The sequence below is a fragment of the Nomia melanderi genome, chromosome 6 (assembly GCF_051020985.1).
Source record: "Nomia melanderi isolate GNS246 chromosome 6, iyNomMela1, whole genome shotgun sequence".
NCBI lineage: Eukaryota > Metazoa > Arthropoda > Insecta > Hymenoptera > Halictidae > Nomia > Nomia melanderi.
The window spans coordinates 14,309,222-14,326,548 of NC_135004.1; the positions used below are offsets into that span (position 1 = coordinate 14,309,222).

The window sequence follows — 17,327 nt, forward strand, 5'->3', positions numbered from 1 at the left end:
ATCCCAATTACTTACATAAAACATCCAAAGCATAGTGCTCTTATAACATCCGCCACGAAGAACTATTTCCCATGGTAACGATATTTTTCCAATTACATTCCAAAAGATTTGAATTCGCATGAAAATCATGGAGTCCGGCGAAAAGTCCGCAGTCCGGTAATCAGAAATCCGATGGCATTAGCAAATGGCATACACGCGATCATTCTAAATCGAGCGGCTCTAAAAAGTTTAGACTGAGCCCGGTTGATTGGTAATTTTCCCCTCAATTGGTTCAGAGAATCGAAGCCCGCGGGGAGATATCCGTTCCCACGGGAGCCGCGTTATAGCCAGGGAAGCCGGTCTGATTTTCTGACGATCGTAATACCCGCGGTTTAATAACCGAAAATAATTGTGTATACACCATCCATCGATTTCCGAGGGTGGCAACGTTTCCCAGGGATCGAAGAGGATTCCCCTGTCCGGGACCTTTGCAGCGTTCTTCTAATTCTTTACACAAAAAAGCTGCTCGACGAACGTTCCGCGTTGTTCGCTTCTGGAAATCGCTCTACCTTACGCGATTAGCATTGTCGACATTTAAAGGGCATTAACATTGAATTCATGCGTCATTTAATGCACTGCAAATTTGTTACACTCCATTTAGAGGAGGAGGATCTCGATAATCCGGAGCAGTTAATGACTGAATATATTATATCGAATGAAATCGATGAAACCTTCATCTAATTACCAAGAATAACAGAACAATTTCTTTTGTGCAATAATCAACCTTCTCGTGACTTGACATTTACGATTCTTTGTAATTATCCGAAATTTCATTGAAATTTCCGTTATTCTCTATCGATACGGTGTTGGATACTTGTTTAACCCTAAAACTACCAGACTGCTTCTTGACTCCTTCTGCAGTTATTAAAAATCCAACGAAAATTTCTCTTGGAAATTATTAAAGAAACTGTTACAATTAACCCCTTGTCCTACAACGAGTGAGACTCGTCGTGAAGATTTTCAACATGATTCAACAAATATATATTACTCAGTTCATTCGAATGCAAAGTAAATATTATTCCTCTGCAATCAACTATTATACTTAGAAGGTAATATAGGCGTAACATATGCTTGGAATTTTTCTATTTTTAAATAAATTATTAGTGACAAAGTGGCCATATCGATCAGAGTTGTAAAAGATATCATAGGCCAAGGGATCAAAGTCTGAACAGATGCCCTCTTCGAGTTTCCATAGAGAAATTTCAAGAAGTCAATTGGCTCGGTAGTTTTAGTGTGAAAGTGGCAATGTCGTAGCTCGTTCTTAGAGGGATGATTATTTTTCAATTGCGAGAAACGCGAGATTAGAAGTGAACTAATTGAAACGAGATTGGATGGCAAGTTCATACCCACGCCGTATCGCGGAAAGTTAAACGTGGAACTGCTAAGGTGCCAGTTCGTCGAACTTCCCCGTCCCTTAGGGTTCCGGGGTTAATACTCCATCGGCGTTTTATGTGTTAACAGACCTCGCCAGCGGAACAAGGGGTGGAAAGGAGTCTCCGTACCTGTCGTTCTGCGGTAGAGGAAATCCGTCCAGGGACCAAGAGAAGTGCGGCGTCGGGTTTCCTGTGGCGACGCACTTCAGGGAGACCGTGGGGCCCTGCTGCATGGTGTGTTCGATGAATTTATGGAGTAGCTGCGGCGCTGCGTCTGCAACACACGCGTTCACCGACCGACTCATTAGAATTGTCGTTCAATCTTTTCGCTCGTGCTCTTTCCTCGAGCTAATTGAAATCGAATTCCTTAAACTATCTCCTTTAAACTTTCTTAACCTGTTAACACGTTCAGTGCCACGTGTACCACGTGTACACGTTAATTTTTGTAACAAAATATTTTTAAGGGACACATGGTCAAGAATAGCTGTATACGTTACAGAACATCTAAAACATCAAGAAACGATATCAAAATATATAAAATTAAAAAAGAACTTGAATAAATTTATATTTTATTTAAAAAATCAGTACAGTTCATAAGCAAAATATAACTGAAATTTCCGTAACAAAATATTTTTAAGGAACATATGGTCAAGATTAGCTGTATACGTTACAAAGCACCGAAAACATCAAGAAACGATATCAAAATATATAAAATTTTTGAAAAACTTGAATATAACTTAATATTGTATTTAAAAAATTAGTACAGTTCATAAGCAAAATATGACCGAAATTTCCGTGGCACGGAACGTGTTAAATAAATGGTATTTTAAAAAAATTTTGTCGTTACAATGCAATATAAGTGAGTTTATTGTATGATAAGTGTTTTCCATTTTTTCCAGTTTCGGCACATGTCCGAAAAGATCCGTCAGCAGCCAAACGGTTAAGGAATTAGTCCAACCGCGTATTAGAAATTAGCTATAGATCATTAAACTTCGTTCAATAGACACTTGTTTCGTGGATGGAACTAGGTATGGTAGTTATTTCGACGAGAGATTAGTGACGTAGGGTGAAATGACGCATTTGATACCGTTACAGTGAACAGACACTGTTTCTATTTCACCGGTGAAATCGATCTCGCTGGAATTCGCTCGATATCTATCGAGATTTCGAAATAATTCGACGGTGCGTGGCCGCATGCCATAAGCAGGTAAACGCGCCCAGTTATTCGCGTAGACTCGTTGCGGAGGATTGCGCGCAATGTTATCGCGATTAGTTCCCTCGCAGAGCGGAAACGAGAGAGCTGTTCCAAAATGCGATCTACCTGCAGCATCCTCGTTTATATACCTTGCCGAGAGAAGTAACGCGAAAGGTTATTTTTGTTAACCGTTCCCATGGGTTTTTGCGAAAACCCGGCCGAAAAATGCCAAGCGGCGCGACCGCGCTTCCTTTCGATTTCGAAACTGAACGATGCTTTTCTATTTCGACGAAAAATTTTAAACAGTGCGATCGTTAGATTCTTCCAGTTTTAGGCGGGCAATGACAAAAATAAAAATGAATAATTAGAAGGAAAATTAGGAGATTCTACGAACCGATAGACTGCCATTTTTCGACAATGCAACAGAGAAGCGCCATCCGCTTGGGACTCGAACGGTTAAGCATTTAATTCTGCGAGAGAAAACTGTTCAACGCCTAATCATTGAAAAGGACAATTATATAAGTTGATTTCCTTTGAATTTTCCGTTCGTAATTGTACTCGTGCGCACAACGGTTACCCGTGCCTCGCGTATTTCACACTCTGCTTCAGTCGACAGTTTCTTAATGAGCTATTGACAGTTTGTACCGGTCGTTCAATCGATTTCTACGGTACGCAATTTCAAAGGCCAGTGGCTAATAGCATAGGGGACATTGAGAACTTATGGGCGCAGCGGTAGAGTCTACAACTTGAACTCCCGAGATTTCATATTGACATTATAATTTCATTTTCAATTTCAATCTCATCTCCATATCCGATACTAACTTGGTATTCGTTAATGCGATCACACGTAACCAATCAAAACTGTCAGCAAACCACATACCAAATCCCATTTGCCTCCGTGCCATTCAGGAGGCCATCTCCTGTGCAACTGTACTCTTGTTTCAAGGCTAAACGTACCGGCCATCGCTTAGAATTTTGCGAAAGGAATATAGATGATAATCGATTTAATATGGAAACAAAGTGCAAAATATTCTTTGTATAATAAAATGATTATATTTTATTAACACGTTGAATACCACAGGATTTCACATGCCACAATGGCGACAACGGAGTGCAAAGAGTTCTTGACCTACAATAACGTGTCAGACACGTGAACATTTTAACTCTGAGGATAGAACAAACCCACGAATTTTCTCTCTTTCTTACTAAATTTTCCGAGTATCCATTATATTAGAAATTGAAAAGATTAGATTGAGAAACCGTAGACTGTGTCAACTTCTTTCGCGCTCCCCAAAATACATCCTCCGAATCCCCAACGCCCCTGAATTCGGTTTTTCTTTTCTACAATACCTAGTTCTCGATTACTGAAGATCCACCTTCTCAATATCTATAATAATAATAATAACCACCACTATAATACATTTACTCCTCGTTCTCGATTACTCAAGATCTTTTCATTACCCATAACATAGTAACCACTACAATATTCAATTTTCTAATTTTACCGAGTGAAATCAAATGGTGACTGTCGCCACTCGATTTCAAAGGGTTAATTACGGAATAATAACCGGTGACATAGCATAGCTTCCGTAAAACTGCCGAACAACGCGCCAAGACAGTCCGCGTCCCTGCCGATCGAGACAAGGGGCACGGAATCCAGCCACCGTTCGAATGCCGTGCTTCGCCGGGACGAGCGGCGGCCGCAAATTCGCAGGCCGGGCCGCGGTGATGAGTTACCTGCGGGCTGAATTTCGAAATGGCACGGAGCCGGGCCGGATGAGCGGTTCCACCTGCCGCTCCAGGTGCGTTCACGGCGCGACGCACACACGAGGAACCTGGCCGGAGGCCCCGTGGAAATGATCCTGGCTCGCCGCAAGGCGGGGTATTATGCACGCAACATTTACATGACAAGCCCCGCACGCGGGCAGAACTATCGATCTGCGGTTTGACGCCTGAACTCGAGTGCCGCCTAGTGAATTAACCCCAAATTATAGAGCCGACAATAACCGAGGCACGGAGCTGCGCGGCTGTTTGCTCACGGCGTAAATCAGGATGCCGTATTGCCGAATGGCCACGCCCCGTTTTGCGGCGGCCGTGTTGTTGTACGCGCGACGCTACCGGCTTCGTTGTCGTCTTCGTACTGCGATCGGTATCTCGTACGCAACTTTCCTCTCTTCCTTTGCTGGCTGAAGGCTCTTGAATTCTCAGGCGTCGAGTTTGGCAATGTTTCCACGTTGCACGTGGTTTCCAGGTGTTTGATCTGAGTTTGAAGTTTCGTGCGAGGTTTAAAACGATAATTATTTGAAAACTTTTCTATATTATAAGTAATAACTTAATGCACTGACATTCAATAGTTCGAACCTGTAATAATAACGTAATTCAATGGCGTAAGTTGATGTTACATTATTTTCATTCTCTACATTTGTCTCGGCAAAATCGTGCGGCAGTCAACGTGTTAATAGTGTTTTCTTTTGCTGATGTTCGATGGAAATTCGTGGATTTTTGGGTGATTGAAGTTTGAATGATTCTGTCTTTGTTGTGTGTGGTCTCGGGGTGCTTTGATCTTTGTTTGATTTTGAACTGGAATTTAACCGTTAACCGTTTGCGAAGATTCTTCGGAATGTCCAAAACCTTCGGCAGATGAAGTTAAATTATATATCGATTGCTTAATTAATAGGAAAAAGGAAACTACGTGCTGATCTCTTGTTGTCTGACTAATAAAATCATTTGTTTGCAAATGTCGACATTTGTCCGCAAAGGGTTAATGGAGTAATAGACAAATGCATGGTAGGTTTATTTAGTAGTTACGATGTCGTGTACATGGTGGTGAATATCAGTTTACTATCATCACTCTTGTAACATTTGCAATTAACACGTTAAGTATTGTGCTAGGTCACTTCTATAAATTTCCGCATGTTATCTACATTACGATATTTTTCATCAACTTGGAATACTTCGGGTCCGTTAAGGGTCAATTTTGGAAACCTCGTTTTCTCCTTGCAGCGAAACTTGGAATCTTATCGATTTTCAGAAACATAAAGTTAACTTTCCATTTTCGTTGCATATATTTCTCGAAGAATACAATTTTACGGAATGTTTAGGAAAACCTCGGAAGATCCTGTGTACAATCGCAAGATCTACAAACTCTCGCAGACGATGATTTTATATCCCTCCATACTTTCAGAGGATAATCAATCTGATTGAAACGGAAGTAAGATTACTCGGATGAACAGTCGGAGATCTCCGGATGCTATCGATTACACGATTTATCGAGCAAAGTATTGCGCGAGATGGTATTACACCGCTGATTGGTTACAGCGTTCAATTTTCGGGTCGCCGGCATCAGGTTTTCTTCGCTCGTTCGGCCGGAGGCGGCTGGCCGATGTAATATCGCGAGCTTGCGAAGCATTCGCGTGAAAAGAGGACGGCGGACGAAAGGGGGAAGGGAAAGTCGAAAGAATCCGGGGTTCTTCCTGGAGAACGGCTTCTCGTTTCTCCGTTCTCCTTTTTTAAACGGACGAACATTTTGTCGGTTCGCCGTGAACTCCTCCTGGATTGGACGTAGTGACCTGGCCCCGACGTTCGGTGTTATATATTCCATGGAAAATCCTCGCACGTGTACATACACACATACATTGCCGGGAATGCATAATGAACCTCGCCGCTTCATACACTCTGTTGAGCAGTTTTATTTCATTTTATTCTGCATTAATTCTGTTCCGAGTCCCTCGACCGTGATCACTTCGCGTATATTTGTATTTTTGAATATTGATCTGTAACCCATTTCGCCTGAAGGCTCGCGTGTGGCTTGTCCGCAAATAGTGGCAAATTTTGTATAATAAAATTTTTCTTGGCAATTTTTCCATTACTTATTCCCATTATCACACATTATCATGTTTATTTCGCAATAAAGAAGTGGTTGCTATGATTAGGTCTTGATTAGGTCACGTTTCCATCGAAACGTTCAATTTCCGTTTGTATGAACACTTGGTAATTGTTTATTATTTTCGCGATTCTCGTCGTATTATGTTCAACCTACTTTTCCTTTGACGAGTCTTTCAACCGTTAGCTTCATATATCATTTGCATTGTTAAACTTTTAGCTCCGTGTCTCTGTTCGTACTATTTTTAACCGACTCTCCCTTTCTGCCAGTCGTTAAAATAAACCGAAATTTCCCTGTGTTCGAACGATACCCGCGCAGAACGCTTCTCGATAGTGTTCCGAGTGTCTCCAGTAGTACAGGTTAAGCATATCGAAGCCGCAACAAGAAAGTGCATTTCCCTGTTATCGTGAAATTTCCATGTCGTAGATAATCCGGCAGCTTTGTGTCGCATTAAGCGCCTTTGCCGTCAGATTTAGGGCTAATTAACGCCGGGAACCGACCATTATACACACTATTCTATTTACACAGCGTACACCGACTCAGCGGCGCGCGCGCGCGCGCGCGCATTCAGGGATATTCTTCAAACGAGTAAATTAATTCCCGTTAACCTCCTGTCCGATGATATCCAGTTAAATTCGCGATGAAATTTTCGAGCACGATTTAAAACACGCGCATATAACTGCAGAAACGAGATATCATTTCACGGCTACCAACATTCGATGCTCGCGTTAAAACCGCGCTCACGGTGAAAGCGGAATTCCATTTACTTCTAGCAAATATTAACGGTGAAACAATCGCGCGGATGCAGTTGCGAAAAAAATCATAAGGCAGCCCGGTCAGTGAAATCGCGAATTCAGGCGAGACCGCTCGTGATTATGAGAAGCCTGTGCAACTCGATCGCCCGCGCTCGCCGATCAATTACGGAATCATAAAATAATTATAAAACTGTTCTTCCGAGGTATTACGTGTCGTCGAATACGATCATCGCATTGTCCATTTAAATTATTTCCCGTCCGCGGCGTCACGTCACCGTGATATCCTCGCGACTGCTTTTCGCCGTACGGTGATGCTCGCATTTTCTACGGAATATACGCGACACGGGGGTAGCCGTCAATTCGCTGATAGGGGGAAGCTTGTCGCTTGTCTCGCCGCGATTTGTGACTCGGTAATTCGACGGGAAGACATTATTTACCGTGCAGCGATCGCAGGCCCCGCGCGCGAGCGGTGTAAATATAATGGAAGTGAGCCAGTGCCGTGTAGCGCCGCTGCGCCGGACGTGCCCCTATGAAAATGGCGACGCGACATTACCGCCGGCCCTTTGTTCGAGCTCTCTGAAATTTACCATTCGCCGCTTAAAAAATAAACCATCGATACACGCGCGCCGCGGTATTTACGCGCAGCTGCGCGGGACTCGGAGAACGCGGGGGAAATATATCGGTCGAGAGATCGACGAATGAAAAACGCTCGGTCGCCGGGGAAATAATGACGGTTTCGTCGGGTTTCCGAGTAAAAGGCGGTTTAAGCGGTTTTATTTTCTATGGCATCGTTGTATATTATTGTCTAGAGACTCCGTTAACACTGAAACTTCCGGAAAGGTCGAAGTGACTCATTCCTGATGTCTTCCTTTTGCGATTCTTAGAAAGATAACAGATTTCTCTGAGGAATTATTAATTTTTTTCTGTAGATTATATTAGATTAGTTTTTATGGAGGAATTTGTGAAAGTCAATTGAACTGCTCGGTAGTTTCAGGTATTAGTTGAATAAAGAATAAGCTCATGTTAGCTCGAACGAAAACATAATTTCCCTAGTATCCCGACGTTAATCGTAGGAGACGTTGGAGGAACGATGAATATTTATTTGAAAGTAATTGCAACGCGGTATATGCCAGTGATTTTATTTCCCGCGGAACGTTCGGACGTGAACTATTAAAATGAATAAATATTTCCGAGCGATATCGAATGCCAGTCCCGAACGCCGCGGTCCGCGCAACGTGAAATCGCCGCGCGGAAGAAAATACCGCGCGTTCCTTCGAATAATTCAGCCTAAAATTCAGCGGCCACTATTTTCTATTAATTCCCTTTCACTTTATACCCTCGTTCCATAAACGTTTTCGCTCTTTTTCAGTCGAACGGGCCCGACAACAGGAAAAATGAGGGAGAAGGAAACAGAGAGAAGTGAGGGGAGAAAGAAAATAGGAACAAAAATAAAAGAACCGTCGGACAAAAGCGCTCAAACGTAACGCAGGCGCGCGCGTCCGCTGCCCTTTTCAAAATTGCTTTTCTATCGTTACAAAAGTTTGCCGCTTTGATTTCTTCCCTTTGTTGCGCCCGTCGGATTAGCCTCTTTCCAATTATTTCGAGTTTGACAAAGCGATACCGGTTCGCGAACAGATCTCGACTTTGTTCCATCCTCCTCCTCCTCCTCCGCCCCCTGGTTCTCGCTCGTTCGTTTCGCGAGTCGTTACGCTCGGCAAATTATTTGACGAGAAAAAGAAAACAATGCGTCGCTCGGCGCGTTGCCTATCTATTTGCGGGAGGGAAACGTCTCTGGTGATTAATCGCCGGCTGGGAAAGGAAAGTTATTTAACCGGAGGCGAGCGCAGCTGAACGATCGACGGGACGCGACCGACCGCCGCGACCTTTTTTCACGACGTTTAAAAATTTCCGCGGAACGACGCTCGGCTGAGAAATGGAGCCGGATGGAGAGATAAACGGACCGCCCCGTCCTTTCTCCGTTTCCCGGCCGGCTAACGGAGAGCATCGCTCAATATTTGCGAGAGGCACTAACGCTCTCCAAATAAAACGGAACCCACAAGCCGCGTCGTCTTCGGTGGAACCGTACCGAGCAATTATTGGGACGCGCGGTGGACGGGATCGCGGTTTCACTGCTGGAAGATCGGTAACGTCTTGAGCTAGCGATGGCAAGTAGTTTTCTAGTAACACTGGAATGTTCCTTGGTAATTCTGTGAAAGGATTGTAATTATCTTCTATAGAAACCGAACTGCGGCTCTCTTTCTGAACAAGGCTGAAAAGATAGTAACACAGAAATTGTTTAACCCTTAGCACTCCAGATGGTTTTGTAATTTGTCAGCAACTGCGGCTAATTTTTATGGTATCTCTAGTAAAAATGAAAAATGCAACATCACTTTGACCTTTTATTTTCCTTCTCAGTAGAAAATTTGGATGCATGGAAAGTCTAATGATTTTAAGGTAGTTTCCTTGATTCGTTAAAATATTTGAGCCTACAGAGTTCAAAAGGTTAATGTGGGAAGTAAAAATTGACGATATAATCCGACGAGAACGAAATTAAAGATGAGATATAAATCATCGCAATGTCCGATAGAATTTTGGAAATTCGATCGAGAATCGAATATCAAGAATTGTTCTAATTTCCATGAAATGTAAAAAAGTGAAGAGTAGAAATTGCCGATAATTTATAATCCGACGAGAACGAAATTAAAGATGCGATGTAAATCATCGCAATGTCCGATAGAATTTTAGAAATTCGATTGAGAATCAAGGATTGTTCGAATTTTCATGAAACGTCGAAAGCCAGTCGTTCTAATTGCTCGGTAATTTTAATGCGAATCGATCGAATCGCTTTATTCCTTCGAGAACTCCGAATTGATTTTTGGCCACAGAAACATCGATATTCTCCCGCTGTGCGGCATGTAAAGCCAGGACGCGGCGCGCAAAGTGATTCCGACCGACGACTATCGATCGTGATTAAGCGATAACGGCCGGCCATAATGGCGGGCCGATACCGGCCGATACACCCTAAGCAGGGCACGAAATTTTGCGAGCGGCCGCGTACGCGGACAACGGCCGTGTTCATTAACAATGATGGCAGGTTACGCGCGGCGATCTATTATTGACGATGACGTCGGGAAGGATATTAATTTTCGCGGGAAAGTAAATCGAGAACGCGCAACGGATATTCCCGTGGATGGCTTTTCGTCGCGGACGATTGAATTTCAATGGTGGCGCTGCGTGTTTACGGCTCCGAGAAAAACGGATCCGGATATACCTGATGAGGTAGTTTTTACGCCGGTCGTTCGATTATCGATCGTAACACACCGCGGCGCGGAACTGTACGTTACCGGATTTCATCCGAATAATCGCGATCGATGAGAACGGGCTCGCAAAATCGAAGATCCAATTTGCAACTTGATATACTCGTTTAATTTACTTGTTGGGAATAATGGCACCGGCACGTACACCTATGTGTAATTAATAATTCATACCGTGCGCGTGTATCCAGCGAATGGTACACACCAATGAAATTAATTTCCTAAACACAGCAAGCTGCATATTGAACGTCCTCGTTAACATAGTTCATCGTTAAAAAGGAACTCTTGAAACGAACGATTCATCAGCCAATAATCCCCTTCAAACACGCGGTAATCAGTGAAATTTCCTTAATGGACGTTCTACGCGGGCGAAAATCAACAATCCCGGGCTTCTACCTACCTCGACCTAGTGCCCGACTATCTCTTCACGGTTCGCAAATTATACGCTATCCGAAACGTTTCGAATTTCCAGATTTCTGTGTGCACGTGGCCGCCGCTGAAAGGGACTGGGGCGAGAGAACAGTGGAAATGGCGGACGCGAAACGGACCATCCGCCGCTTGGGGCCGAAAAACGTCGCTGCCCGCTGGAGAGGAGTTACCCGACTGCCTGCAGGCTAAAACGATATAGAGGCGACGGGAATTGACTCTTCGTTCTAATCTGTTCCTAATCCTCCGTAAGAAGACTCGCGATACATGGTACCAAGACCTGTATCCTCGATATCCCCGGAATATGGAGTAATTAATACGAATTCCGTAAACACACGGAACCGCGGATGTAGAACTTGTAAAGCCAGTGTAACGCTAAGACTGCAGCGTTTTACACGCGCTACCTTTATTGAAGTGTGAACTATATTTCAAAGCAACAGAGTATTTCTAATAATCTAGTCGCGCATTAAGAGACAGTCTCTGTAACATCAGAAAATACGCGACGCATAAAACACCGCAGAACGTTCCGTGACCTAATTCCCCATCGTTCTACGCCACTTAAACAAACGAGTAATACGACAAATAAACGAATCGCACTGTCTCGCTTAATTAATATCGAACAATGTAATTCCGTTATTACCGCGTATTCATCTTGTCGAATGTCAACGGATTATAATACAGAGACACGTCGAAATAATGATCGCTCGATCAATCGCGTTACAATAGTTCCATTTATTTCGTCGTGACCTCGTGACGCCCGACGCATTAACGGTGTCATTACGGGATACAAACGAGCGTTCGTTCGTTTAGCGCGAGAGCGCCGCGGCACGCCGGGGCGAGGATAACCGTCGGTAAGCCCGCGCAGCCAAGACAGCCGACTGACAGCGTCGTTCGAGGTAATGGATTATGTCACGCGGGGTCGGCGTTCCGCGATTTTAAAGACGCCGACGGAAATATCCGTCGGAGACGGCGGCCGGAGCGAATGCCGCCTCTCCGACGGGTTTTTGCGGGGCGGCACCGAGCGCTGCCAACACTTTCAGCGCCGCCAGCCCCGGCGCGGCGTCGAGTTTCTTTCATTCGAGCACACCGGCCTCGCCCGGCTTCCCACCCTCGCGACTAAGACAAATGGTATATATTTATTTCACGGCGAGCCAGCCAGTGGATTTCTCCTTTCTCTATTTTGCATCGCCCTCGTTAAGCATTTCATTTTTTCCTTCGCCCGGCCCCGCTCGCCGCGCGCTCCCGCGCCGCCGGCTCTTTCTTCTCCGCCCGACGCACCGCGGATTCCTTCCTCTGGCCGGCTCCCTAGCCGACTTTTTCACCGCGCCGTCTCGCTCCTTCGTCTTCTCCTTCGCCGTGAACCCCGAGTCATCCAACCGTTTCCCTTCTCCCCGGCTCCCCGCGCCGTCCACTCCGCCTTTCGCTCGCCGGCCTCTTCATTCGACCCCGACGCGAGAGAATCGGCGAGCGAGAGGCCGCGTCGTCGCGGTGAAATCGAGAGGACCGCTCGGATAATGAAAGAATTCGGTCCCACGTATTGAACGGGTTGTTCGCCGAGGACCAGGTGGTTCAAGGCGAGAGGGGGGCGCGCGGCGGCGGGGGAGGGGTGGAAACGAACGAGACCGCTCCGAGGCGATCCGTGAAAGGGGTGTTTGATCGTGTTGTCGAGTTCGGAATAAATTCCCGGCCGGAACTAAAGTGGACCGGGAATTTTTCCGCCGCGGCCCGCGCGCCGTCCCGGCCTCCCTTTTGTCGCCGAGAGGGGCGGGACAAGAGTTCCCGGCGATCGGTCGTCGAATTAACGAACCGGCCGCGCCGGGGCGAACTTCCACGTTAATTAAAAATATTCAACTCATCCGCGAGATAACGGCCGGCCGGCTCCCCTGTAATACGTATATTTTTATCGCGTTTAACGGGCTTACTTTCGCGAACGACCGATAAAAACCGCGCCCCGAAACTTTCGCAATAGAGTAACCGGCCGGACGGGTTCACACCGGCGCGCCACCGGTAATAGCTTTAATTCAGCCTTATTATTTTCAGACGGAACTTTCGCACCGGTTGCCCGAGGAAACTGCCGACCCGACGGATTACGACCGTTTAGGCGAGCTAATCCGTCTTCGCTCGCGGCGCTGCGTTTTTAGCGCGTCCCTACGACGCGCCGGCGAAACTTCGCGGGTACGCGAGTTTATGCGCGGCTACGGGTTCAACGAGAGTTTGGGATTGATGGCTTTATGAGGGACGACTGGGATCGATTAGAACGACGGGCTGATTTATCAGTCGACGAAAATTGAAGGGAAGAAGGGAGGATTGAATGGGAATGGTAGTTTGGATTGCGCGGAGAATTAAAGTGAAACGTTCTCAAATGAAAATAGAGTGTTACTCGACATTTGCTAAATCCGTCGATTTGACGGATAATGAAGTTTTTAAACGTTATTCGAGGATTGTGCGGATACTCATTGTAATAATCTAACTTTGAAGCCATAATCTGCGCGATCTATGTAGATAAATACTTAGTTTTCGAGAATTAATACAATAAAGTGTAGAACAAACGTCGTGAATCTACTGTTAACACTAAACCTACCATACAGGTCAAAATCACCCATTCCTGGTTTCTTCTTTTTGCAATTATTAAAAGAATGACAGATATATCTCGAAGAGGTTATTCAAGAAATTGAATCAGCAACACGTATACTAAATTATCAATCAATTAATGATGAATGCACTCTTGAAGTTGCTATAGAGGAATTTCGAAAAATGAATTTAACTGCTCGGGTTTAGTGTTAATAAGCGATACTGATAAGAAGAGTGAAGCTGGAGGAAGAATGGAGACAAAGTTCATTTTCCTACGCACACTTGCTCGAAATATTTGTCTTGTTAAATACTATCACAAGATAAACATCGATTTCACTCGATCGTTACCGGTGTTCGTTTCGTCGAACCGTGGAGTCCCGCTAGATTTTCAATATTTTCATTCGATGCGACGAGTTGTTCGTTCACCCGCCGGAAAGTGCGATGCAGGGAATGCGTTTTAAAGTAATTTGATACTTCGTTCGCTTTTTGACGCGAGCGTTGAGGAACGGTAATCGTTGTTCTAATAAATTGGAAAGACGAATAATTTTGAGACCACGCTCGGTATGTCAATGCCTGCGGCGCGTACAAATGATCGCAAACAATATTAAAACACCGACCGCAGGCTATAATTGCGACAGTATAAGAAATATTTAACATCGGCCACGTCCCGTGCGAGCTTGAATTCCAGCTTCATCCGCGCTTCTCGTTATCTCTTCTTGCCGTTGCAATTTTTAAACGCAGCCGCGCGGAACTATTCATCAAAAGTCTTTTGATTTGTATTTTCGCCGGAATAAAGCCACACCTTCGAATTTCGAATTCTGGGAACGGAGTTCCGCGGAATATTCATGGATATAACTTCGCGTTTGTGACATTTATTTCTAGAAAGGATCCCTGAAGAAAAAGAGGTCGATGCTCGCACCTATTTTTATACAATCCCAAACCGACCAGAAAATATTTTTAATGTACACGATTGAGGCTCGCTTGATTCCTTTCTAAATTCGAACGGTTCATCAGGGACCCTCGCGATTCTTTTATTTAACGCTTAAACTTCATCTCCTTATAGTACCTTATCACAATTTAAACCTGAACTCGAGAAGTCTGAATATTATATGCTTCTCCTGAATACAAACTAAACATTACTATGTTACCAAACGTAGACAAAACAAGTATCAAATTCTCCTAATAAACTGCCAATAACGATTAATAATCAATACAACATCCCCACGAAAAAAGAAAAAAAACAAGTATCAAATTCTCCTAGTAACCTACTACCAATAACGATTAATAATCAATACAACATCCCCACGAAAAAAAAGAAGTATCAAATTCTCCTAGTAACCTACTACCAATAACGATTAATAATCAACACAACATCCCCACGAAAAAAGAAAAAAAACAAGTATCAAATTCTCCTAATAACCTACCACCAATAACGATTAATAATCAATACAACATCCCCACGAAGAAACAAACCGAAACTCATCTTATTACTCACCACTACCATCTCCCACAATTACCGCAAACAGCTCGATCGAACCCCAATCAAACACCTCAACCCCGAAAACCCATCGATCACTCATTCTCCTAATCCCATCCCCCAAACCATCCGACCAGAATCCTTCCGTCAGAAGCAAAAGTTCCCTTCGTCCGCGTCTCGTCGCATAAAATACCGCCTCGCACTCGCCGGAATTGCATTCGCTACCGTAACCGTACGCCCGCCGGTGTCAGGCGACACCGTTCATCTTCCAGCTGCGCCCGACCTTTCCCCTGTACATTTTTATTGGCCCTGAATTCTTAACTTCCGAACCAGCTAATTCCACGCGGCGGCGTTCGTTCGTTCGTTCGTTCGAGAGGAGTTCGTCGCAGCGGTTTTTCCCCGCTCGCGCGTTGCGCGCAGATGAAAGATTACGTATTAAAAAGGCCGACTCACCCCCGAGGCGCAGCTCCGCGGTCGCCTGGACCATCTCGTAGTCGTTATGCGCGAAACACTGATACATCCCCTTGTCGTCCCTGACGATCGAGGATATGTGGAGCGTCGAGCCGTCGGTGCCGGTGATCTTGTTCCTGCCGGAGGCGCTCTCCCGCACCGGAAGCCCGTCCTTCGTCCACGAGATCGTCGGCGTGGGCTGCCCGGTGACGGAGCACTGGAATTCCGCGTCCTTCCCCAAGTCGACGGTGTCCTGAAACGGTTTATCGATTCGCCGGGGTTATTCGGAGCACGTTCGCCCATAAACGTCACTTTTAATCCCACTCCCTTCCCCCCGCCCGACCCCCGACCCCGTGCCATCCGCCGCCGAAACTGTCCTTGAAGCTTAACGTTGTTACCGTGGAAAGTTAGCCAGTCGATTGTTTCGGGGGAATCTGCTTCGCCCGGGACAGAATGCGAACGTTCAGGGAGCGGGAACGACTAAGAGGCTACGCTCAAGTTCTTCAGCAGTGGGAAAGTAGCATGAACGTTTTAGAGATGCATCTATTGGGATCCGTTCAGAGATTTGTCGCGGCGGGTTGTAACGTAGCTCTCGAGGTTGATTCATGTAAACGACGTGGTGGAGGAGGGTTGATAGTTGGGAACTTTTAGGGTGTAACAGGGGTTGAGGAGGTTAGTTCGCCTCTTGGAAGTCGTAAAGTGAAGGTACGTAGTTGAATCGAGTGTTGTTAACCGTTTGGATGCTAAAGTTTTGTGCATATTTACCGAAAATTCGGAATTGGGCGTGTATGCGAAAAAATTAAGAGTAGTTATCTAATGAGATCACAAATATTGTGTTATTACAAAAATATCGAAAAATAACATTTATTCGAATAACTTTGATTTATTTCTTGAAGAACAGAGGCTAAAAACATAGAAAAACAAGCGCCTCCGCGCTCTTCGCAATTTGGGCACAACACAAGAGCGCTATAGCACTCAGCACTCAAACGGTTAATCATAGTAATAGTTTTGATCGTAGTTTTTGGTTGTAATTGTGAATAGTTTGGAGACTTGGTGAATAATTATCTGCAGCACGCTATATTTATTATACACTAATTACAATAGTTTTCCTTTGAAAAGGCAGTTTAAACCTTGATACCCCACGCCATCACGCCTAAATTGAACCAGTAAAATTGCTGAATATTTATTTGTCAAAATAAACATCACAGTTTGAAAAACTAAGTGTATTCATTAAAGTATATATTACGATGCTTTAAAAACTGAAAAACGGAACGCAGTTCAAGTTGAGCGTTTGCTACGAACTGCCGAACGACGCGAAAAAAGGCTCAGCGCGTGCAATAAAAATGGCCGTCCTCTGGAAAAACAATTAACGGGAAAAACACGAACGGATACTTTGTAGCCATTGAAAATACGTTTCATGCTCATTCCCAACAAAAATACATACCGATACCTTCTTTCCCCTCCAAACCTCAGCTACACTCGCCAACGCGGATATTACATAATCCTACTGAAACACGACGAAGGAAACGGAATGGGGAGGAAATTCCGTTTAATATCGTCTTTAACAAACTTACGCCGGAATTCCCGAATCTCGCTGGAATTTACCTTTGCCGGCTGGCACTGTTACAGCGGCTGTAACGCAGCAAAGACGGGTTAATCAACGCACATAATCTCGCATCGGCACTGCCACTCACCGTAACGCTACTCCATTCTACTCCGTCAAAGGGCAGGGCGATAGGGAGGCGCGTGCAGACGGCGCGCACATTTTCCGCCCGTAATAATAATATCGTAAGGCGAGGATCGCGTGCCGCGACGCGCGCCTCGGTCTAGAGCCGGCGCGAGGT

The 17,327-nt window shown here is 45.0% G+C and overlaps 1 protein-coding gene across 8 annotated transcripts in view; it reads right to left on the reverse strand.

The window, feature by feature from the left end:
- Nucleotides 1–17,327, reverse strand: part of LOC116432939 (cell adhesion molecule Dscam2) — a 257,102-nt gene that overhangs the window by 45,503 nt on the left and 194,272 nt on the right. For all 8 annotated transcript variants that reach the window (XM_031990463.2, XM_031990466.2, XM_031990467.2 and 5 more), the window contains 2 exons: nt 15,487–15,736; nt 1,542–1,686 (listed from right to left, as the gene is read on the reverse strand). In XM_031990463.2, the coding sequence (XP_031846323.1) occupies nt 1,542–1,686; nt 15,487–15,736 (395 nt within the window). The remainder of the gene's footprint in view (nt 1–1,541; nt 1,687–15,486; nt 15,737–17,327) is intronic.